We start from the raw sequence: 26,906 nt of genomic DNA on the forward strand, positions 1-26,906 counted from the left end.
TTTCTATTTGGTAGAGTTCTTATTTTCTTCCTTTCCTGTCTTCTTTTGTATTAATAGATTTGTGCTTTTTAAAACAGTATCTTTTCCTCTCTTCGATGCTATTTCTAGTTTTTCAGTAGTTATCTTTAGATGTTGTAATTCAAATACTAATACATACTAATGTGTTAATAAATACATCATAATGTATTTATGCATTAGTAATAAATACTAATACATACTCAGATTCTGAAATTTGGTGGATAAATTTACATATTTATTTTCACTAATCTCTGAAAATTTACATTTCCTTCACTTATGAATATAAACAACAAACCATTATAGTAGTTAAAGTACCTATCACACTGTCGCCAATAGAAATCATATATAACTTCACGTTGCATTTCAGTTTTAATAGATATATGGAATAACTATTTATCCTCAAAATCACTTTGAAATTCAGTAGTTGTTAGAACCATTGCTTGCTTGCTAATATGTTAATAAATAAGCATGTATTACTATATTACAAATTCTAATAAAATATCTCATAGCTCTATTTCAATGTAATTGGTTCCCTCTGTAATGCTATGTATTTTATGAATTTAAAAACATTATTCTAAGAAAGGAGCTATAGTTTTCACCAAACTACCAAAGTGTTCATGACATAAAAATGGTTAAGAAAAAACCGTGATATAATAAAGTTTATAATATCTGGAGTAAACTTTGTTCCAACTTAATTTTGTTGGCTGTTTTTGTTAGCATTAATTTTTTCCATATATTCTGGAAATTTGGGTTGCAGGTCTATTTTACAGAAGGTTTTCTGGTTCTCTCTTTTTAATTTTCTCTCTCTATATACTCCCCCACTGCATCTGTTTGGTAGCTAGCTACCTCCACCTGCGTCTCCATTCCAGTGCCTGTCTTAATATGGTGGCTCACAGTATTTATAGATCCTGTCAGGGAAACAATATGTGACTTATTTAGTTAAATTCCTATTTGCTAGGGTATGTTCTCCCACCTCTCTAAGCGCTCAGCCCCATACAACTTAAGGCAATGGTTAGTGGAAGTTTTTTCAGCCTCCTTTGTTGAACAAAATATCCTGACCCCAGCCCTTGGCTTCAAGCAGTGAACCAGAGTCTAGTCCTCTATCTCCTATGGATAAGGTGGCCTTTGTTAATTTTGGTAGGTTTCAAGGGAGAAGAGTGAAGTAAAAATGCCTTTATATCACCATGCTTAACTAGTTTTTAAAGAGAGTCCTAAGTATTGTTGGTTTATAGTCTGTAATTTTAGTTTCCCTGTTTTATCTAGATTTTATTTTAAACTTAGGGGTATGTGCTGATTTTCTCTTTACCAAAATGCTTTAAAATATCTATCTATTCTAGATAATCATATACTTTTTCTTTGACTTGTTAATATAGTAAATTAATTAAAAAGTTCTAATATTGACTCACGTGGATGCCTAAATGAGCTGCCTTTGATAATGGTATAAAATTCTTTTGAACACTTAAGATTTTATACTAATATTCACAAGTAAAACTTGACTGTCTTTGTATGTATATACACAAATAGTTTGGTATTACCACGATCATAATTTCAGTAAAAACTAGGACAATTACTAAAATGACTTCTGAGGCTGCGTAAATCCAAATTCATTAATTCTTTCCAGAATTTTAGGAAATTTTCCTTTAGATGTGGGGTTCATTTCTAATTTTGTTTTGCATTTCAGTACTGTGCTTGGTTTTTAGTGTAGCTTACTTATGACATCTCAAGAATCCAATACATGATCAGAACCAGATGGTAGAAGTCCATGGAGCCTCCTCTGTGCTGGCAAGTATTTCCAAGTTTTACATAACTGAGCTAGTAGGCTGCAAATTTAATTTTGGGGCTGGATTTTAGGTTAAAAGCTAAAAATGTCCAAAAATTCTAGTTCTGTGTTGAAAAAAGATCCAATGTTTGGAGTTCCTATCATAAAAATGCTCTTTTATAAACGCATTTATATTTAATCATATGACAAGTAACAGAAAAATAAGCATACTGATCAGATTCCAACATTGGTTCTTTTGCAGAACGATAATCTTACTGGCATATCCTACCAATCCATCAGACAAGAGAATCACACTTCTCACAGAGGAGTAGAACAGCCTCTACAAGCTCAGCTCTAGTGTTCTGGAAGATGTGGCCTGGGGCTGGAGGGAACAAATGAAAACAAACCATATGCTCCCTGTTTTATGGCTTCCACAGAAAAAAGAGGATAGATAGACCACAGCTGTGTTTCTCAAGAGAGAATTGTTCTCTCATTAGTTAATGGATATGGAAAAAGATAAAAAAGCAGGCTAAATTTACAATCTCATTTAAAAAAAATAATAAATGAAAGGATTTAAGTCTATGATCTGCCAAATCTCTTCTAATTCTAAAATTCTACGATTCTTACCTATAAACATGTTATTAATATTAATGAAAGAATGCTGCAGAGGCCTTTGTACTATTGCAGAACTCTGTCTCTGGAGGAATGGCATTCTTATTTGTGTTTCAGCTCCAACTATAGTTCTTTGTTTAAAGTACACTATATTTTTTTCTTCTCCCCTTCACACAATTTTTTATTTTTCTGATGGTCTTGATATAATTTCTCTAAGCAAGCAGTATCTAGTTCCACTGAATATTTTTTCGTTAATATCTTATCCCCACAGTTTTTCTCTGTAATTTTAAATGTTTTTAAAAGCGAAATCTTAATCTTTCTTACTTATATTTATTCTTAGAATCTTAAAGTTATGGGTATTTCCCCAAGGAATACGAGGGCAGACAATTAAGTTCGCGAACTTATCCTAGAAAAAGTGCTACATACCTCATTGTTGAATATCACTATGGTCACCTTCGAAGTACTCCCCTTGGGAAGCTATGCACCGACGTCAGCACCTAGTCCACCCTTCAAAGCAATTTCGGAACTCTTTCTGGAATGGCCATCAGAGCTGTCGTCGTATTACCCTTGATGTCCTGAATGTCATCAAAATGTCTTCCTTTCAATTTATTTCCTTTATCTTTCGGTAAAGAAAGAAGTCACTGGGGGCCAGATCAGGTGAGTAGGGAGGGTGTGCCAATATAGTTATTTGTTTACTGGCTAAAAACTCCCTCACAGACATGCCATGTGAGCTGGTGCATTGTTGTGATACAAGAGCCATGAATTGTCCAAAAGTTCAGGTTGTGTAACTTTTTCACAAGTTCAGGTCGTGTAACTTTTTCACGCAGTCTTTTCAGCATCTCCAAATAGTAAACTTGGTTAACTGTTTATCCAGTTGGTGCAAATTCCTAATGAATAATCCCTCTGATATGAAAAAAGGTTAGCAACATTGTTGCAACAAGTTCTAGAACTTAATTGTCAGACCTCGTATCTTCCACTTTGTATTCTTTTGTTTCAAAGTTATGAGAAAAAAAGGTTTTTCCAGACACAGTATTTAAGATTATCAGCCTGTTTCAACTTTCATACATACATACCTACATATATATATATGTGTGTATAGATGTATACACACACACACACACACACACACACACCTACAACTGTTTTAACTCATTAAGGTATAACAGTACTAACGAGACTAAGGTTATGGGCTAGATCTACAAGTGGATTAGTGAGTTTTGTTTATTTGTCCCACGGCCAAAGATTACACCCTTGAACCTAATTAAGATATTTTGCAAATGTGTACCTTTTGTTAAAATGTGGTCTAGAAGAATATGGAGTGCAAAGCCATTACCACCAGGAGGAAATACTGAAAACACATGTTCTAATAGTAGGGAAAGGATGGGCCATTTTCTTACCCTTAAGATGTACTAAAATTTATTACATTATCTGAAAACCATCTTTTTATTTTACTGCATGTTGAGTGATGGTACTTGGAAACAATTTATATTTTATAATAAAATAGGATATACTAATAAAGATGCCAGAATCACCTGATAGTAATGATTTCCCCTGGATTTGCCCGTATGAGCCAGCTACAGTTGATCTTGGCAGGATACTCAGAAGGCCAGCCTGGGCTCGTGATTATACCACTTGGTGCTCGAATTTGTTCTGCAGTCTCCCCACAAGCTGGAAGATAGCCAAAGCAATCTTAGCTAATTATTATACTTTAAAACAAGGCATTAAGTAAATCAGTGTTTATAAAAACAAAACCAACGCTTCAGACATCAAATCATCCACAATAAAATATGGTATTATCAATTTTAAGAAGCTTTTATTATTCTAATGAGATATTTTATTTTCCTCCTTTTTAGTCACAATATCTTATCCAAATCAAGTACAGTTTGGTGAGCATGGACGTTTTCAAACTGGATCTTTACAAACAGTTTTAAGACTCTAGAATTGATAGGTTTAGCGATGGAGATCGATCGATTGCTCCATCCATCCTTTTTTTAAAACTCACCTTTTAAACTTATTTTCTTTATTATAAACTATTTATGGTTCAATATTTACCGGACTGTTATGCTTACATCCTTAGGAGTACCATTTTGCTTTTTGGACACTTTAAGTAAAAGACTATTATATAAATAGTCCTCTGAACAAAATAATTAAGGGAAAGCACATATAAACCTAATAGTAAAATGCTGGAATGTTAAAAAATTAGTGGATGATTAGACAAAGACAGCCAAATGTTACTTCAAAATCACTGCAAAGTAGATCTTTATTTCATTACTACTTCTAATTTAGTATAGGGACATGAAGGATTCCTACATTACTTTTAAAAATAAAGGCCTGAAATAGTGATTAAAATATCATTATGTAAGTAGATATCTGACTATCACAGAAAAGTATAGAATAAATTCAAACTATTACCAACACTTTCCTGGATTATTCTTCTTGATTGTCTTGAACTCTCACAGTAATACAATTAACATTTTATATATCGATAATTCAGCTGATAATCTGACAATTTATTCTCCCTTAATTTAAAAAATAGTCACTGGGCTACAAAAAAGTATGTAATGAATGTTTAAGCCTTCAGTAACATTTAAAATCCTAGAACCTCTTATTTGATACAATTTCAACAAATTAGAATATCTGATTTGTAAAATAACAGATTACAGTGGCAAATGAGGAGTAGGAGAGTAGCGCAGGGGTACACAGACAGTTATCAGAAGCGATGGAGGCAATTTTCAGAAAAATAATAAAAAGGATGTATTGAACTCAAATGCCATGAGCTCAGAACCTGTACAATACTAGCTCTCTTCCCAAAAGTAAGAGAAGACTCTTGTAATAATTAGTAGTTGCACCTAGCTAAAGGAATTGTTGAGTGAACAAATGAATCATTGCAAGCAAAGTACCTGATACAATATTTGGCCTAAATTTTCATGCTTTTTGAGTTCTGTTAGTTTAAAAATAAAAATTAGGCAACCCAAGTTGTAGGTAGGCAAGTATCCCTATTACAATTATAATTTGGAAAAATGACTTTTTGTTGTAGTTGTTGTTCACAGAGGTTTACAGTCTGTTCAATTTAGGTTAGAATGACAGGAAGTATAGCATGTAATTTTAAAAAGTTTTCCATAATGATCAAAATGAAGCAAGCTATATTGCTTAGTCAATCTGTATTTCTATAGAATAACCCATCCCTTAAAGAAAACATGCAAGGATTTAAAAGTGTATTTTACTGAAGAAAAAAGGTTCATACCTAAAATGGGTCTACGCTGGAATTAGGGTACATTACCAAAGAGATTTCGTTTTCAATCACTTTTAGAACATACAGGTTCATGAAATAGAATGTAAAGATATAAATATATCAAGAGCCTACCTAGCACACATCTTATTGCTTACCCATAGTCAAAGCTTCCAATGTTTTTTTATTAAATTTCATCAAGAGTAAAATTTCCCTTACAAAAAATTTTAATTTTAATGAATGATAGATAATTCAGAAAAAGACTAAATTTAACTAAATGTGATTCTATTTTAAGAGCTTATTAACAATGAAGTGCCAGAGTGTTGCTTCCAACTATATGCTCTAATGAGTTATCATCACAATAATTAATGAAGAGATACCATAAGTCATTCATAAGACTTTTTTCTGTCTTATTATCTCTTGCAAAAGCATTCTGGAGTAGTATGCTGAAGGAATTCTTAAGTTCATGATGATAGAAACCAACATACAAATAAACAGGCAAAAATAATCATCACCTCTCCCCCAGAATGTAGACAATTGCTCATTTTCTTTAAAAGATTCATCAACTTTAAAGAGAATATTATAATTTCGAGTTCAATTATATTTAACTTAGAATCATAATACTGTACTGGCTGGCATGTAAGTACTCAAATACTTATTAGTTGATTTAACAGTAATGGGATACATCTGAAAACTAGGTGGGAACAATTTATGATTAGGGAGACAATTGTTAACCTTTCAATAAATGAACAGACTAGTTACAGAAAAAAAAACTAGAAAGAATTTTATTAGGTTTTTGTTTTACTTAAAAAATTTCCACCCCTGAAATACTTGAGAAACCCATAGATGGTGCTCTTATACCAAAAACTAAGGAATTTATGTTCTGATATGTTCTAATACTGTTGTGCATATTTTATTTTCACACAACTGCCCAAAGACCCACCACCCATAAATAAGAATGGTTCCCTTAATATTCAGTATTTTACATTCGTATTCAATAAATACTTTAAAAACAAAACAATATCATAATGTTGCTCCCTTAAGTGGTTATAAATATTTATTTTGATAACATTAATTTTGCACATTTGCAACATGACTGAATTTGGCATTTTGTTTCAGATCCAGCCAGTGGCTTTTTATCAATACATTTTTGCATGCACAACACATTGGGGGCATGTAGATAAACATACTCTAGCACAACCATAACTTATTTCCTTCTTGATCTAAGAAAGAATAAATTCATATGCCAAGAAGAGTAAGATTAACATTAGAATCCATTAAAGAGATTTTCCTCCCTTTGGGTTAACAGTTTGCCTATATATACTGGTAGACTTGGAATCAGAAGACGTAGACTTACACGCATCGCCAGTGTAAACTACTAGATCTTTTGGGGCTTTGGTTTCTTCATGCTGCTATTTAAGTATCTCTAAGGTCGATTTCAGTCATAACTCATGCCCCCCTAAACCCCTCAATCATCATGATATATTTGCACTGTATCTCTGATAGCTCATCAAGTTGCACTGATACATCTCCTTATTTTCTCACTTTGCATTTTTTTGAGCCACGGAAATCAGAATTTCAATTCTTACTTTTAACTCCATAAAAATCTTGCTAGCAGGCAAAGGCTATCACTGACTTCACTGTAAACTCCAATGGACCTTCAGTCCCCACGATACTTGATCTGAAGAGCAAAACAGTAATGTTTCTTTTCTTCTTGATACGTGTTACCTTGCCTTTGCTGACATCACCTCTTCTTCTCCTAACTCTGACTGTGTTAGTTCTCTAGCACCAGATCCTTCTTCCTAAGCCAGCTCCTGATATGTTGGTGTTCATGATTCATTCCCAAGCCTTCTGTTCTTCTCATTCTCTATGGAAGATCTCATTCACTCCCACATTTTCAATTATGACTTCTAGTTCATAGGTTTAAAATGTCTAACCCAGATTTTGCAAAGCCAAATGCCCGCTGGCCACTCCAACCTGAAATTCAACATGAACAGAACTGTAATGTTTCCCAAATCCTTCTCTTTGTCCTACATAGCTGTCCCTGCTTATCTTAGGTTTCACTTTCCATGGTTTTAGCTATGCGCAGTCAACCAGGGTCTGAAATTATTAAAATGGCAAATTCTGGAAATAAATAATCCGTAAGTTTTAAATGGCGTGCCATCTGAGTAGTGTGATGAAATCTCTCATTCTTCTGCTGTCCCACCCGGAACGTAAATCATCCCTTTGTCCAGTGTATCCATACCGTATATGCTACGCGCTCATTAGTCACTTCGTAGTTGTATTTGTCATCAGATAGAGACCACATTGAAATAATTTATGATAGAATATTGTTATAATTGTTCTATTTTACTATTAGGAATTATTATTCACTTACATGCCTAAATGATAAATCAAACTTTATCAATTATGTATAGGAAAAAACAGTATATATAGGGGTTGGAACTATCTGCAATTTCAGGCATCCACTGAGGGTCTTGGAATGTATCCCCCACAAATAAAGGGGGACTACTGTATTCTGAATCTTTACTGTCTTAGGCATCATTTAGTCATTTCAGCTAACTCAAATAAAAAGGAAATCTACTTTGGGAATACTGCAGGCAATCTCAAGGATTTTCAAGCTCAGGAAACAAGTAAAGCCAGGCCCCACAATAACTAAAACTCAAAATTTCAAAAGCAGAAATTAAGGCTGCTTCACTGCCTCTTAGGGAATCAAGGCCTGTTTTATTTTCTACACATCTGCCCCAATCTTCCAATTGGCTTCCTCTTAGTCCTCTATTGTGTTATTATTTCAGCATCTTATGATGATTTCCCATTCCCAACTCATCATAACACTTCAGCTCATACAGCTATTAAATGGAATTTCATTTTTTCTTAGTTTATTATATTTATACTTTTACATAAAAGATTTTTGGTGACTTACTGTTGCAATCAATTTGATAATACTTAAGACTCCATTTCCTCACTTATAAATGGGGATTAAAATACTACCTTACCACATAAGGGTGTTTCAAGGGTTAAATACAATTATTTTGGTAAAGGAGTTAGCACAGCACTTGAATTACAGTACACTGTCAATACATAACATCATTTGATATGCCAAATCAGAATGGCTGGTATTTAATGCTGCATTGAGATGGCTACTCAAGGATGTGTTCAAGCTAAGTGGGAAAAAGGGCAGTGATTGTTCATTTAAAATGTAACTGGCACCATTACACTCTGGAAAGAATGAGAAATAATGCCATGATTATTGGTTATCTGACATGGGTAGAAGCCAGGGTAAGGATGGGGTTCAGATACATACTCACAAAACCTTGTTTTAGAAAATGAATCTGTTTTAAACCAAAATCTTTTCTATGGTTTTGCTAGTTTGAACCTCATGTTTTTAGATTTTGACTATACTCCCAATTTAGGATATAATAAACCTGAGCTTCTTTTACCTACATTTCTTCTACCCATACCTTCTCTATTGTTTATACATAATTATTTTAGCTACTTTTTGACTAGTTCTTCAATGAGAATTAGTTTACATATAATTGACAAATAGAAGAATCTTGTCAGTATAATGAAAAGCTGTGAAAGATTTTATTCCCAGCATGTTAATGATTTGAAGCAACCTAAAGCAAGAGTTTTCATAGTTTAAGAAAAATATAAAAACCCTACAGAAGGGCCTTCTGTTATTGCAAGAAGTGGTTACTTTACTGACTTAAAGAACTGCTTGACTATCCTCTATATTGAGCTGTCTTGGCAGGCTGCAGGTACCGATGGAGAGGTGAAGACATTTCCTCACTATGAAAATAAAATAAACAAAACACTCAGTTGATGAAATACATCTCTGAGTTATATTTTCAGTTTTGATTAAATTGGTCTCCACTACAAGTAATTGTCTTCAAGGAGGAAGTATGAACCCTTGAGTTTATAGCTGCAAAGTCTGGCCTGATTCTAGGTATGTCAGCTGATATTTGACTGTGCTAGAGTGCGGACTGGTATTGTTAGAGCTATACTTACAAAGCTATGTATCTGTAAGTGATGTTTACCAACACTACTCTTACCATAAGCCCTTTTAGAGTTTGATTTTGCAGAATGTGAGATTTTCAGGAATGCCATATACATGGCATTATGGCAGATATGACTATATTTTAGTTTTTCTTCATTTAGCTTTCTTAATACATCTCTTAATAGCCAATATTAACTTTTTGTTCTGGGAATACAAACATCTACAAAAAACATGTCTATTTAATTTACTTTGGTCAGTATCTTTAGATATAAATAAACATTCAAATATTTTGGATGATTTTATATATATATATATATTTTATACACACACACACACACACACACACACACACACTTTTCATAAATTTCCCGTAAGTCTAGAAATAGCAACTCCCAAACTAAAGGGGTTCTAAATGGTCATTCAAAATATAACAATTTTTAATTTGGACAGCATCTTCATAGTATGTAGTGATTAGGTTATCTGATCTCAAAAAGCCTATTTAATTCATAGTGAGTCTAGTATACACAACATCTGAAATGAAAAATAAAAGCAAATGGGATTATTATAATGCTAGTGGTTAAGCTGCACCAAAAGACTAAACTAAATACATACAATTTTTAATTTATTATGTTGACGGTTAGAAAGGGAGAATTAACTAAAGAATTAATTAGGTATAGATTCATTAATGGAGCTTCTTAATAAGATTTTGGTATCAGTTTCCAGCTTAAAATACAAAGATCTCACTGCATAGTTTAGAAAACAGGGCAACACGGATTGAGAAATACTCAAGACTTCTCTATATTTATCCTGATACTATTTCAATATTCCCACAGAAAAGCAAATAACTATGATTTTAAAACTAGATTAATAAGCCATGCTATTATCTTTAAAGCAACCATTCAAAAAGTAAATAAATAAATAAGAACTGTTTAACAACCTCTATTTTAGAGGACATATGGAAAAGGAGAGGATGACTTCAAAATAGTGTCAAATCAACTTCCCTTAAATTTCAGGTTTCATGGTTTTAAACTTGCATACCTAAGAACTGAGGTATGCAAGAAAATTTATGATTAGAGCTGAACTACTTGTAAAAGAAAAAGTACCATTTCCTGTTCTACATATGAAGAACTGGGTTATTTTCAAAACTGACAAGGGTTGACACCTTACGACTAAAAAAGTAGTTGAGACTAAAAGTGACATGAAGTTTTTGTGCCTTTGGTTTTAATAAATCACAAAACCGAAATGTAAGTAAAAATCTGCTATGCTTATGACTCCCTAGGTACATGAGATACATATGAAGAGAATTCATGCTCTCGTGGAAACTATAGTTTTGTAATAATGAGATATGCTTAAGTGAATCTAAGAAACATAAACAGTTATGAGAGCATATGAGACAATATAGTCCTCAATGATATACTGTATAAAGTAATTTTAAGCAATGTATCATATAGGCATGTGGTAATACTAACAAAGGCCCACAACAACAAAAAACACCCTACATTATGTAAGTATAGAACAGGGAGGGTTTACTTGACTATTAACATAGGATTTCTTTCATACAACAGAATAGAGCCAGAGTAAAGAGCACATTCCAAATTAGAAGAATTTAATGATTAAATTCCATAGACACCAGTTAGGCCAAGGTAGGCTATTCCAGAAGGAAGTGATATGATCCAAATACTTTGTAAAGATTACTTTGCGGTGCTAGAACCTGTGCAAAGAGAAATTGATGAGGTAAGGAGATCAGTTAAAAAGCAAGTACAGAAGCTCCTCTACTTGTAAAATTTTATTTTATGAAAGTTTTCACTATGGAACAAAACTCACCCTGTTCATAAGCAAAGGATGGCATGTACAGTCAATGGTGGTTACTACCATTTGGTATCTTGTTTTTCAGAGTATAGAATACTTTATAAACATTAACCCCATTGTGGCTGATACACATAAAAACAATTCCAAATGTTGAAAATACTAGTAAGAAGGGTTTGATTCTAATGGAAATAAAGATACTTAAAAAAAATTTCCAAAGTAAAAAAAAAAATTAGTAAGCAAATGGTGACTGAATGGCCATATGGGATGAGAATAAGAATGATTCTGAAGGTTAACAAGTGAATCATACAAAACATGGAAAATTTTGAACCTACGCAAGCAATAAAAGGCACACTGACAAAAAAAATTAGAATATGTAGTTAGATGATTAATATAAAAACCAGATACCTATTGTCTCACTATTAATTTAGGAGGAGACAGAGAACATGAGTAGTATTCCCTAAGAATTCTCCAAATTTCATTCTAATTTTTTCAAGTAGTCAGAAAACTGAAATTCTCCTTTTACGAAAACAATTATAGCACATTTAAAATATTCAATGCAAGCAAAAAAACGTATTAATCTACCACTCATACTGCGGACCATCTCTCATTAAGACCTATTACCAGAAATCATACATTTCTACTGCAAGCAGAAAATCCTACATCCAGCTGCTTATGGTTAAATGAATATTCATCTGCATTAGCACAGTTACTTAAGAACAAATGCAGCAATATTTATCCTTATCATTTATTCCTCTTATTCTTAGTAATTTTTTTTTAAGGACCAAAATATTTCACTTGACCATTAGCTCTAATCAAGGCAGGTTAATTCCTTGGTTCCTTGAAGGTCACTGAAGTCCAGAAGAAAGAAAGAAACAAACAAATCATCATCAGGGTCTACATGGCAGTTAAATAAAATATTTAAAAAGTCGAAAGAGGCACAAAATATGGAAAAACAGAAAAAAAGTTTTTTTTAGTTCCAATAGGGTCATAGCATAATATAAATAAAGTAGGAGAGTATTCTTAATAACTATCTAACCAGCTTTACCCTAAAATTTCTAAGGAGTAAGAATAGTTTTGTATTTTGCTAGCAAAGCACAAGATAAGATGAATGTGGAAGATTCAACCTTTTATACTTTTTAAGGGCACAAAAGGGCAATTTTTTTCCTGAAAGGGCATAAAAACTATTGATATGGTACATATGTTTTCCAATTTTAAGCACTACAAAAGACAAAAATGCTAAGCAAGCTATTTCTATTTCCTGAATGGGAAAATTATTAATTTTTGCAGTTTACTGTGATTCTTGCTGGAAACTGACGAGGTAAGGCCGAAATCAGCACCTGAGCAAAGATGAATTGGCCTTGGGGCTCGTAATTTTCTAAGCTACCTCTATCAGCTTTGATATAATTTTTACAATATTCACGTTTTCCTCTGAGACTGTCCCAGTCTTCCTGTCTCTGTCAAGGGGGATACCCAGAAATAAACTTAATACTCAGTGTGTTTAAGTGAGGAGTAAAGAGCTGTCATCTACTTTGTTCTGAATACTGTACTTCTATTAGGGCAGTTTAAGATAAAAATCACCCCTATTTTTTATCCGGCCCAGTTTGCTCACCTGTAAGTGACTGACTTAAACAATAGTTGCATAGTATCTCCAATTCAAATTCATGCCTTAACAAAATTACAAATAATTAATATGCTATCACACTAAAGAATTATTCTCAAAGGTATAGAGTGGACAAGAAAATGTTAAATGCTTGAATGCAACTTGTTTTTATATCTTCACTGGAGCTGTCCCATTCAGTCCAGTTGGATGGATGAATTTCACTTCCACCATCTAAGCATCGCACATTTTTGTTACATTACAACCTGTTCTGTCTATGATCCCAGTACTTACATTTACTGTTCTAATGCTGAGTTTACTTACTGTTTATTATAATAATGTAATATAAAATTATAATGCATAGTAATCTTGTTATAAATATATAATAGTTCAATAAATATTTGATACTACGTGAAATCTTATGATTATATAATACACAAACATGCTTCACATAAAATATGTTATTATATAATAAAACATTATAAATCAGGTTTAATTATATAGTATATATTATTACACATAATAGTATGGTGTATAAAAATTATAATTCAACCACTATTTTTCTTTCTAAAACTTAAGGGAGTACTCTACGCTAAAAGCTTAAGTGTCTTATAAATAAACTCTCTGAAAGCAGGCAATGTCTTTAAAATTAATAATATCCTAAACTAATGTGTGTGATTTTTTTAAAAAAAATGAACTTAGTCTTATATTCTCTACGCACTTTCTTTATTTGAAGGATAATTTCTTGGGTTCACACTATGTTCTTTTATATTCTGAAATCCTAAAAATCCTAATGAATTCATTGTCACCCAAAATATAATAAGCTTTCTTTCCCCTCTTCATCTGAAACATGGCTAAAAGACACACTGTATAATGCTAGTCAAAAGAACTGGTGAAATTCTTTTTAGCAAGTTTAGCCAGAGGTGCAAGTATTTGATTGAATAACTGAAAATAACATTAAAATCACATAAGATGCAAAGGACCACTTGTACTTGCTGTTTTATTCATGTAACTTTTCTGTATTTAAAAAATAATTATAAACTGCTCTCAAATAACTACAGTTTATTTCCTTTTAGATTCTGTATTTGGAAGATCTGAAAATTCTAGGATAAGAAAAGTGTTATCGGACTCGATGTTCTTCCAGGAAAACTTCACAATATCATGTTACAGTCCCTAAGCCTAAAACTGTGGTTAAAACAAAAGCCCTTCTATTACAGTGCTCTACGCTATTGCAAACTGTTGCTAACTCATCTGTCGTAAGCAAATTAATTGCAATTTAGAAAATAATATAGCCTAATTTAAAAGGCTACAATTTAAATCATTAGTTTTAAAGGCTTATAGGATCAGCAATGTCCTCCTTTGAGTACTAGCATAGGAACTATAAAATGCAGATACATACCAGCAAGAAAGGGTGATGATTCTGATGGAATAAAATAAGAACAGTACTTAACAACTACTTGAAGTCTATTTTATATATTCTGCTAATTCTGTTAATATGAACAAGGCTTAACAAAGAAACTTCCTAAATTGATATTTTCTTTCTCAGCTCTCAGAATTGTCAGCTTTGCCTGGCAAAAAGTCTAAGTCAAATGTAGACTCAACATCAAGCTAACTAACTTCAGACTTTCAGCGATGCGTGTTATAAGGTATGAACATTCAGAAGCTGTGTTATTGGCGAATTGGAAATAACGTGTTAATCCTCATATGCAAAAACTTTATACTTGAGAAAGCACCAAGCTCCAACATCTGTTCCTATTGGCAACCAGAAAATCTTTTTTTAAATTTCAGGGTAGTTTTTGCCTAATCATAAAGAAAAGCCAATCTCATTTTCTTATTCTTTGCAATGTCACAACTCCAGGCTATGAATCAAAAAGGGTTCCATTTCTCAACAGTTTGGGGGAAATAAAAGTTTGGGACCTTTAATAGAAACATGGCAAGAAAAAAGTTAACAGAAAAAACACGATCATACCCAATGTAAATGCTCTCATACACTGCAGATAGCTATGTAAATTGGTACAATCCTTTTTGAAAGCAATCTGTCAAAAGATTTCTAGAGTCATTAAATTATTTATGATCTTTGATACAGTAATTCCACTTCTAGAAATCTATACTAAAGAAAGTCTTAGAAATAAAAAAGGGTTTTATGTACATATATATATATGTGTATATATATATATATATATATTAATATGTGCCTTGAAATAAGATGCATACTATAAGGGGACCCCACTGGAAACAATCCATTGATATGTTTAAGAACATTACAATACAGACAGTTGAGAAAAATTTTATATAGGTATTAAAATAATGGTTATAAAAAAGGTCTTCTATAATATGTTAAATAGAAAGGGCAGGAGACAAAATTAAAAATTCAAACACATATACAATTTTTAAGGTATGGACAGAAAAGGAGAAATGAAAGAAATTAAAATACTATTATTAATTGTTCTAAGAATGCAGGGTTAATGGGTGATTTTCTTAATCTTTTTGCTCTTTTTCCAGTTTTTCTAAATGTTTGCCAAAATGTTTATAATTAATAAGTAGAATTTGTAAAAACAAGTAAAAAACTTGATTTGAAAGTAATCAAGAGTAGGGAAGGCATAATTATTTCTAGAATTATCCTGATTGAAGCAAATATCACAGATCAGAGTAAAATTCAGTACAAATACGTTTTAAAAATCAAATATATTTGTTTAATGTGTGCAAAGGTTTTGTTACAAACCAATTTGACCTAAAAATGTTTCAGATGAGCAGTAATTTAGCTATTTAAAAAATTTAGACATTTAAAAAAAGAACATGAGATATTTAATTCAGACATTAAAATACCCTTCCTACTTCTCCCATACGTGCAGTTAAATTACTTGGCTGTTTCTGTGATATAACTGCATAACGATTTTCACATATAATTAGATCTATAAAACACCATTTGTCTTTTCTTCTTATTTTATAAATGAAAGCAGATTTATAATTCCAGACAATGAAAAATTCTAAACTAAAAAAAAAAGCATAAAAAATAAGATTTATCCAATAATTTTTCCCCATTATATTGTAATTAGATGTATGTATACTTTTCGATAGTTTACATTTTCTTATGCCAATACCTGTAGCATAAGAACCAGCAAAAGGATAGAGTTCTCTCTCCTAGCAAAGATTTGAGGAGGATACTGTAGAATATTAGAAATAGAAACAAATTATCCCATACATAAGAACCAGAAATATATTTTTATATGTTTATATGTTTATTCATAGGAATTTTGTGGGAATTATTCATTTTTACTGGCTGGTCTCAAGAGAAAGCAAGCCCTCCATTTGGAGTTTCCTCCAAAGGCTAGTTCTCCATTTAGACCAGCACTGAAGGAGCTCTCATTTTAACCGAGGACACAAGGAATTCAGAAGGCTTATACTACAGCAAGCATTACATCCTCCACAGCTCCACATTATCCAAAGAAAAACGGCCATGAAACTGTGTATTCAAAAGCAGCTTTTGAAACCGCATTCATTTATTTTTTAGTGGTATAATTGGAATAGATTTCATTATTATTCTTCTCTTTCCACAGAAGGAAAATTTTATGAGAACAATTTTCAGGAAAAACAATAAACCATTAATAAGGTTTCACAGACCTCTGAAATTAAATATTTTTATTGGTGCATAAATACATTTAATTAAAACACACGTTGTTATAGGCTGAACTGTGTCACTCCCAAAGCTCTTAAGTTAAAGTCCTAACCCCCAGTACCTCAGAATGTGACTGTATTTAAAGATCGGGTCTTTAATGAGATAATTAAATTAAAATAAGGTGACATGGGTGGGCCCTACATATGACTGGTGAAGAGATTAGGATACAGATATAAAAATCAGACATAAAGAAAAGAGGAAACTTTCAGTTTTGCTTCATATGATAAAAAAATAATCAAATTACAAGGTGACATGAAGAAATCAGAGTAGATTGACAAATATACTAAGCGCAATTTTTTAATCACACAAAACATATAAAAATATAGGGCAATCTTAAAATAATAGTAAGAAACTCTATGTTAGTATATGCAAAAATAAAGTATTTTGCTTTCCTAGTAATTATAGTCGATACAGCAAAAATGGTAACAAAGCTGTGGAAGTCAGTAAGAATGGAAATTTTAATGGGCCTTTAAGTAATTAAGTTATAAAAGCTTAGATGAGTGGAAAAGAGATACATTTACCTCAACGAGTCTATGAATTTTATGGACACAAATATGTTGGATTGCTTTTTAATAGCATATAAATTGTACACTCAAGTACAACAGCTTTATGTGGAGTAGTACTCTAATCTAAAAATCAACCAAAATATTTAATTTCTAAGGCTCTAATTCAAAGTTACATTTTAATAAATTTCATTTCATATAATTTTGTAAAGAAAATACTAATTCAACTTGAGTTAACTTCTCTTGGTTCAATGTTTGTATGAAAAATAATTATTCAGTCCATTTGGAAAAGTATAATCAATCCATGGGCATGCAAGTATCAGTTTTATCTTATGAGAATTTCTCCATGTTCCAGTTACTTCATTCCTTATTACATGCTGCAAAAAGCAGTAATAATTTTTATAGCCAAATATCACTTCGTAAGATACCAGGTGGCTTTCAATATTTACCCTATAAGTCATGCATGAAATTTAAACATTACAAAAAATGACTTACCAGTTGACACTCCTGAAATATGCACATTTTCAGAATGTTCTGCAAGAGCACCATTTCCTAAAATTAAACATAATGAATAAACTAATTTCCAAGATAAAAATTTATAAAAAATTTTCAGATTCTCTCTTTAAAAGAAAAACAACTACAAAGAGCTACCGGTAATATTCAGAAACTAAAGTCTCTTAATCTTCAAAACAATAGGTTGAGACCCAAAATTTAGTAGTACTAAGGAAAACAAAACATTTTGGAAATCACAATGATGTAGTATAATATATAAAGGTCAAATATACAGATCTGATTAAAACCAGAAAAAAATTTCTATCTATAGTCAAAAGAGAACTCCATACTACTAGATAAGAGAGAATCATGTAATTATAAAAAATAGTATTCCTCCAAGAGCATGCTCAATCAGACCACAATGTGCTTACTGCTAGGGTCACACATCTTGGTACTTTATGAAAAAAAAAATGGCTTGCATTGTCTCTTTCAACCTTTTCTTATCACCAATTTTAACAGTTTTAAGACCAGGGACAGAATTATTTCCTATTTTGGTAGCTCCTGATTTTCTATACCTCCTATTGCAAAGCTGAGCAACTGGAACCATTCAAATAACTTACCGAACTGAGTACGTATCACCTAGTAAAAAAAAAGTGTTTTTAAAGACTCCCACTTAAAGTACTAAGAATATTTACTCCTTCAACTTAACGTGAACAGTGTCCCTTCAGATATTCTTTTTAATTTTTTTAATTCGATTTTATTAAAATGATTTCCATCTACCTCTGTTCTTTCTTTTCTTGTACAAATTGTTTATCTTCACTTCTAAAGTTTTGTCTCTCTCCACCCATTAGATCAAGTTAGCATCACAACAGCTCAGGAATCCAGCTGACAGAGAAAGAATTCCTCCTTGGAGTGAGGTAGGGAAGAAAACAAGGTGGGAGAAGCTTAGAGGACTAAAAGCAGAATTGTTCTCAACCATCACATTTTTTTCCCTAGAGAAAGTAGCAAATATTGTAATTAATAACTTTTCTTTAACAACCATCACACGTTTATGATCACCTGTTACTGTATAGCATCTGCACTAGGCTCTAGGTAGAGCAGAATCGGTGTTTATTTGACTCAACACTGTACGCACAGTTCCTGGAACAGAGCAGGTGCTCAAAGAGTTGATGAATGAATAAATGAGGTCATGATGATTAAATGAGATCATGCCAATTAAACACTTGATACAGTGCCTGGCACATAGCACGGAAAGAGGTATTCATTTTGTAACTGTGTAAAATGTGTTATTACTACTAAAGAATAAAAGTGATAAAACAACATTTTTAGTTCATGACAGCTATATCCTTCAAAATGAAATGTTTCCCTTCCATAAAGAAATGGTGGATATGATGACATAGATGTGTAAAGCATATTTAGTACACCAATAAATCTGATTATAGTTATTTAAGTACATTAATACCACATAAGCCATAATTTATTTTTTCCAGCAATGTTAATGCTACTAATGACTAGAAAGCCCCCACCTATTTCTTTAATGTACACAATTTGTAAAAATTGGCAGCATAAACAAATGATGTAAGAAACTGATTCAATAAAACAACTAACAAGATTTGCTAAAAGTACAAACTGCATAAACCTTTGCTACTCAAAAGCAGACCAGCAGTACTGGTGACATCAGGAGCTTAAGAGAAATGCAGATTCTCAGGCCCCGCCTCAGATGATTGAATCAGAATCGACATTTTACCAAGATCTTCCCCCACCCTCAGTCATTCACATCCTAACTAACATTTCAGAAGGGCTGGCGTAAACATTCTAGTACTTCTATATTAGACAGCTACAATTACAGCTGTGTAATTTCATGACCTTGAGGTTTCGATATCCTTAAGGAAGCATATTAAATTATCCTTAGGAGAGTTTTAATATTAGATACATTTTATACAGTATTTTTCTCCAATTCAATAAACAGAATAAAGAGGCAGAAGGAACACAGCAGCGTACAGTAGTATTTAAGACTGTGACTTCTGGACTAGATCGCTAGGATTCTAATACCAGCTCCACCATTACTTCATGTGCAATTGGGGCAAGTTACCTAACCTCTTTGTGTCTTAATTTCACCTCTAAAATGGAGACGATACTACCTATCTTACAGGGCTCAGTGGAATTATTTATAATAAAAAATAGAATTTAATCTAAATCTCAATCAGTATGCAAATGAATAAATATAGCCTTATAAAAAATATTCAATAAAATATTTCTGTATATATTAACTTGGAAAGATACACACACTAAGTTAAATATGCTTCAGAATAACATGATCTTCATTTTAACTTTAACTGTATGATTTAATTTTTTATTAATAACTTTAAAACGATGTATATAGTTAATATGCATGTATTTACGTAAGTATAAGGTATATGTATGTATATAAAGTGTATGTATGTACATGTATGTATATACATTTATGTTTGTACATATATGACTCTAAGTGTGTATAGAAATCGTGGAAGAAGACCTCTGGAACTGGAATTAGAGAAGACAACCTCTTTTGTGTATTTCAGCACTGACGGAATTTTTTTATAACAGGTGTGGGCTTCTTTAAAAATTTTATTCGTATTACCAAAAAAAAAAAAAAAGTGAAGAGAATATAGTTCATTTCCCATCATTCTAAATAACACAAGTCTCATATTGTGCAAAATATTATAAAATATTTCAATTTCAGAACAGAATTATTAATGATTTTTAAAACTAATAAACAATACCTTAAAACATAAAACATGATACTGCTAATATCCCATACACTTACCGTAACTTAAAAACAATACTACACAGAAGTTAAAAAAAAAAAAATCAATAATAATTTCTGTTAACATCAAATAACCAATCCTTCTTGGGTTACATTAGATATTTCTTATTCTGAGTATCATTTGAAATGGCTACGTAATTTAGGTGTACTGACATTCTAAAAAGCATTTTTACAAATATGCCACTTACATAACACAATTATTTTCATGTTATAAGCAGATAGCAGCCCCCCAACTTGCTTTCTTGATACAAAGCTAACTACCTTCTCCCTAATGCACCTCCTCCAACCCCTGTGAGAAGAGGACCCATACATATGAAGATACACACACACCACCACCACCTCCTTTACTGTGTCTCCAGTACGGCCATGTTAGATATTCGTGCAGAAGTCACCCTTTAGAAGTAGCATACGCTGGAAAAATACAGTCTTATAAAACATTACTTCCATAACTATACATTAGCAGCTGACTAAATAGTTAATGGACCACCTAATTAACTAGAACTCCTAAAAAACTGTTTTCAAATAAGAACGTTTCATTATCACCTAAGTCAGGAAATAATTTTTTATGACAAATTTTTTTTTAGTCTCACTAGCCAAATGCCAAAGGTGATCGATCAAGCACCCCCCTTTATTATTCTTCTTGCCAAGGTGAATCATGGTTTTGTAGTTTTTGACTGCAATGCAAGAGAAAGAATCTTCCAGAAGAGATACTGTTTTAGGAAAAGAGGTCAGAGGGCACTGAGTTTGAGCTCTGGAACCAGACTCCCCAGAATCAAACCCCAGCTCTACTATTTATTTAGTCATAAACTTACTTAATTAAATACATCTCCTAACATTTGGTTTACTCACCTGAATAATCAGGATGTCATCACTAACAGAATGTCTAAATTTATGATCTTTGCATCCCTAATGCTTTGTATCTTTGTTTTTTATATAAGAACTAACGTTCTCAAGAATAGCTAATAAATACAGCTAAAATTTGATAGATATATGCCAGCCAACTCCTAAGTGCCTTACAAGTCTTCCCTCTGCTCATCCTTAAAACAGTTCACTTGGGGTGGCCGGATGGCTCAGTTGGTTAGAGCACGAGCTCCGAACAACAGGGTTGCCAGTTCGATTCCCACATGGGCTAGTGAGCTGAGAGCCCTCCAAAACTAGACTAAAGACAATGAGCTGCTGCTGAGCTTCCGGAGGGACAGTCGGATGGCTCAGTTGCTTAGAGAGCGAGCTTTTAAAAAGGTTGCCGGTTCAATTCCCACATGGGATGGTGGGCTGCGCCCCCTGCAACTAAAGATTGAAAACGGCCATTGGACTTGGAGCTGAGCTGCGCCCTTCACAACTAGGAGGAAGGACAATGACTTGGAGCTGATGAGCCCTGGAGAAACCCACTGTTCCCTAATATTCCCCAATAAAATAAAATAAAAACAACACACAAAACAGTTCATTTTACTAGACTAAAGCTAGACTAAAGCTTCTAGCACTTCGTAATATTTTCAAAGAGCTAGTAATTGGAGTCATTGAAAATTCAAATCTACAATCATTAAGAAATTTATGTTCCTAACTTTTAAAAAAAGAATTCAGGTTCTATAACAATTTCCATGACATTAAGAAGTCTGTGTTCCTTACTTTTTTTTCCTTTCTTTTTTTTTTTTTTTAAAGAATTCAGATATGAATGTAATTCTTGCTTATTGAAGAAATAGTGTATTTAACTTTCGGACTTAAAACCCACTTGCCATAGCTATTCCAATCTGTATGAGGGAAAATCATTGGTTCAAAAGTTAGTAAGTGGCAGTTTCAAGTAATTTATATGCTTAGCATCCTACAATCTCATTTCCACTGTGCAGTGAGAACAGTAATCAAACATAAATACTCATGTACATACAGGGTGCCAAAAAATGTATACACATTTTAAGAAAACTATTAAAATTGTAATGCTCAATATAGAACATCAAGGGTAATACAATGATAGCTCTGATGGCTATTCCAGAAAAAAGTTCCAAAATCGCTCTGAAGGGTGGACTAGGCGCTGGCGTCAGTGCATACCTTCCCAATGGGAGTACTTCAAAGGTGACCATAGTGATATTCAGCAATGAGGAATGTAACACTTTTTCTAGGATGAGTTAGCGAACTTAATTGTCCAACCTCGTGGTTCTTACCAAATCCATAAGGCTTACAGATTTATTTCTTCTCCTAGGTTTTCATAAACCACTTCTTTTATTCTCTATTTATAATCTTCCTTGGGTCATTATCACTAATTGTTGGTTTGTGGAATCCTCATTCCTCTCACCCTTTTTGGAAAAATCAAAATTGCATTTCCTCCTTCCAGTCATCTGACTTTTCTTTCCTTCTCTCAGTCCTTGGAAGTATAATAGTACCTAAGTCACAACTCGAAGTTCTTTAGAATACCTCAATGAACTCCTATTATCTTTGCAGCAATGTCCTTCAAGGTTTTCAGAAATTTTCACTCTTATCCTTTCAGTTTGAAAAGCACATATGACAAAAAGGACACAAACATCTACCAGTATTACACCACCTATCCAAGCTACAGCTCTATATAACTTTCTGTTATTCTTTATCCTGTATGTTCCAATGACCATTTTATTGTCCTTGGTATTTTGCTCAAATCAAACATGAATTTTCTCTATATTAGTAATATTTACAATTCATCCCTGGATAAATATCCTTTCTTTGTTGTGAATATATTCTTAATGAATCTGAAGTCATTGAGCAACCTCTTGATTTCTTTAGGTTTCTGTGCAGTTCATTGCTTTTTGGGATTGTTTGTGATTTTAATAACCAGAAATTATTTTTGAGATCTTAATATCCTTGGATTCTCTTTCCAGATTCTTAATGTTGTGAAGACATATTAATATTTTTTTCCGAATTAATTTTGAATCTATTGGTCTTAAACTCTGTGCCCAATCTCTCCCTCCCCCCTCCTAAAATTCACGTGTGTGTGTGTGTGTGTGTGTGTGTGTGTGTGTGTGTGTGTGTATCAAAGTCCTAACCCCTAGTGGGACTGTATTTGGAGATAGGGCTTTTAAGGGGTAATTAAGATTAAAGGAAATCATAAGGGAGGGAATCTAATCTGATAAGACTGCTTTTCTTAAGAGATAGCAGAGATCTCTCTTTCCACCTGTGCAGAGGTTACGTGAGGACCAGGCAGAAGGACACTACAAGCCAGGAAGAGAAACTCATTAGAAACCAACCTCGAAGGCATCTTGATCTTGAGACTTCTAACATTCAGAACTGTGAAAAAATAAATTGGCGTTGTTTAAGCCAGACTGCGGTATTTTGTTATGGTAGCCCTAGCACACTAACACACAGCTGGACCAAGATATTAGGTTGGTGCAAAAGTGACTGTGGTTTAAAAGGTTAAAAAAATTGTAAAAACCGCAATTACTTTTGCACCAACCTAATACTTGTGAATCCTTTGGAAATGTATGAAAAATTCAGTATATTCTTTTGAAGAGACGCTTTACAGTGTCTAACAAATACCTATAATGAAATGTTTTGTGTAAAGAAAGGTTAAGAAACCCCTGGGAAATAGAGTTTATTTTCCTGCTTTATTTAATTACTGGTATTCTAAAAGTATTATTCTACAGCTTTTTAATTGCAGCCATTCATTATGGATTTAATAGACTTTTATGAACTGGCCTGAACTACCTGCCATTTAAAATAATAGCAACGATCATTTATAACATTACTCTTTTGGAAACATACATTCTAATTTTCAAACCACATTCTTAATAGACATTTAAGAATGTTCGGTGTTTTTATATGTTTTGGCTTCCTGTAGTATTGTTATAAGATTTTACATTTAAAATAAAATATACACCCAAATATACACAAGTACACACACACACAAATTTGCTGTTACTCATATATTTTATTCTCATTTAAGGAAACACTAAGCATATTTTCTTCTTGACGTATATTAAACTTCATAGCTTATTACTGAACAGTAGGTAATCAGGTTGTTGATTACATTATAACATTTCTGGAAAGTGACCAGTGGCCTGCTTTACTAAAATGATGTATCAGGCATAGTACCCTAACAGATGTACAGTGGTACCTCGGTTTTCGAACGTAATCTGTTCCAGAAGACGGTTCAAGTTTTGAAACGTTCGGAAATAGCCCACATCTAGGCCTCAGGATCTTGCACTCAGCAGAAGCCACGTGACATGTTCAACTTCTGAGGCGTGTTTGAAAACTGAAGCATTTACTTCCGGGTTTACGGTGTTCATAAACCAAAATGTTCATCAACGGAGACGCTCGAAAACCAAGGTACCACTGTATATGGTCAGCTTAGTACAGGAGAAATAAAAGGTAGTTTATTTAGAGACAAATAAAGGTAGTTTTTCTTTATCCTTTTCTCGTTTCCCAACAGGCAAAATCTTTCACAGAGTGAGGGCCCGTGATCCGGGTTGGGAAGGGATAGGAGAAACCTGGCGATAAAAATATTGGATATCTTTGATATAAACTCTGTTTTAATAGCTGATGAAAGTGAACTACAGAGAGAAGGGAAAGGCAGTTACTTTTTTTCAAAACTCAGCACTTTGTGGTATAATTTACATGCAAAAAAGTCATCAATTCCAAGCATAAAGTTTGATGAGTTCTAACAAATGCATACAGCTCTGGGATCACCATTACAATCAAGACACACATTTCTATCACCCAAACAACTCTCTGGGTCCCTCTGTAGTCAATCCCCGTCCCACATTCCTAAAGCCAGACAACTACTGATCACAGTCAACATTTATAATCATTACGCATTGTACTGAACTCATGATGTACTATTTAATCTTCGTCCTAAAGTCATAAGAATACTCTTATGCCTAAGGTATGGATGAGGAAACAGACTCAGGTTAAGTAAACCAATGACCCAAAACTCTTTCACTAACAAGTGGAAGGGATGGGCTCAAATCCAGAGCTATCTAACTCCAACATTAAAAACTGAGAGCTTCACCTAGAAATACTGAATTTCTTGGCTTCCCTTGAAAAAAATTTATTATCTGTCTATAGTATGCATATATGCAAATATTCTGAGCTGATCTCTTTTAGGAGAGGTATGCATTTTCAACCCCATTATCTTTTACTGTCATTCCGACACTGACACTAGGCTCTATTCATTTGTGTTACCTACATGGTCTTTGTCAGCATTTGAATTTGCGACCTCTGGTATATTTTGTGAGTCCAAGTTACACATGTAGAAAAATGTATGAAAGACAACAAACTATTAACACTGTACTAGTCCTACCCCTTTTCCCCATCCCTAAGATAGGAAGAAGAAGGGACAGAAATGATTAGCTTTTCTTCTTGATACATTTCTATGTTTGACTTATAAAAGTATACACTACTTTTGTAAGTTAACTCATGTGAATTGAATATTATGTACTAAATGCTACTCTAAAAAATAAACACAACATAAAATTTTATAGCCACATAATTTGAAGCTTTTCTTTTTAAGATTATAAATAAAAATGATGACAAGTGATGTTTTTTTCTTAATTGTTTGACAAAATGGTGTTAAGTACTATCATTTAATATAAATACAAAAGCATATTCATTATCCTCTTCTATAGCAACAGGTCACCTTAAAAAGTATTTTTATACATGAGATTCGATATTGAGAATACTATTGTGTGGCTACCAATTTCCTATTCTTGCTGACATCACTAACACTATGATGTTTACGTACAAACTAATGTAAACAGAAAGTGTTGGCTTTTGTAGTAACAACAAAGATAAACGACCCTTAACATATTAGACTGTGGAAAATAGCCTTTCAGAGGTAAAATTAGAAAGAAAGTAGAATTTAAAAATCAGTCACCGTTTAAATTTTAAAGTATACTTTCAACGATATTAAAATTACTAAATTGTTAAAGTCATAGTCAATACCATTTGTAGATTTAAGTTTTTCTTGACATTAACCGTTTCTTTTTTCGCATCAAATATCTACTGTTGTCTTTTTCCTACCTTTATCATTTATGAAAGATGAGACAGTAAGTAGTTTGTTTCTACTTCTAGTAATATCTATGATCAGACAACAGGAAATTATGAGGAGTAATTATTTACTTGATAGTGAAGACTGTTCTCAAGTTTATCAAAGAGTCTATCATGGGAGCCAAGGACACACAGTAAGTCTAAAATTAACATCTCTCTGGATCCTGGAGTCATTCATTAGCCCCTCTCTCCTTCCCCTCCAGACCTTCCTCTCTGGTTCCTTGTCTCCTCTTGATATATTCAGGTCTTTCTCACCCATAAAAGAAAACTTCTTGCCAGCATACCTCCATGTTTCTGCTTTTCTATCTTGGTCTTTCCTTTTTCAGTTAAACTTTTTGAAAGAATCTACACTCGCAAATGGAGCTTCCTTACATATCATTTGCTCCTGAACTTGCCTCAGGT

At 32.9% G+C, this 26,906-nt stretch overlaps 1 protein-coding gene across 2 annotated transcripts in view; it reads right to left on the reverse strand.

Moving 5' to 3' along the window:
- Nucleotides 1-26,906, reverse strand: part of LRP12 (LDL receptor related protein 12) — a 67,613-nt gene that overhangs the window by 19,066 nt on the left and 21,641 nt on the right. The window contains exons 2-3 of one of the 2 annotated variants that reach the window (XM_033126674.1): nucleotides 17,696-17,752; nucleotides 3,922-4,057 (exon numbers count right to left, since the gene is read on the reverse strand). In XM_033126674.1, coding sequence (XP_032982565.1) covers nucleotides 3,922-4,057; nucleotides 17,696-17,752 — 193 coding nt within the window. The remainder of the gene's footprint in view (nucleotides 1-3,921; nucleotides 4,058-17,695; nucleotides 17,753-26,906) is intronic. The other variant, XM_033126675.1, reaches the window with a different exon arrangement.

This window comes from Rhinolophus ferrumequinum, chromosome 14, assembly GCF_004115265.2.
Source record: "Rhinolophus ferrumequinum isolate MPI-CBG mRhiFer1 chromosome 14, mRhiFer1_v1.p, whole genome shotgun sequence".
Classification (NCBI taxonomy): domain Eukaryota; kingdom Metazoa; phylum Chordata; class Mammalia; order Chiroptera; family Rhinolophidae; genus Rhinolophus; species Rhinolophus ferrumequinum.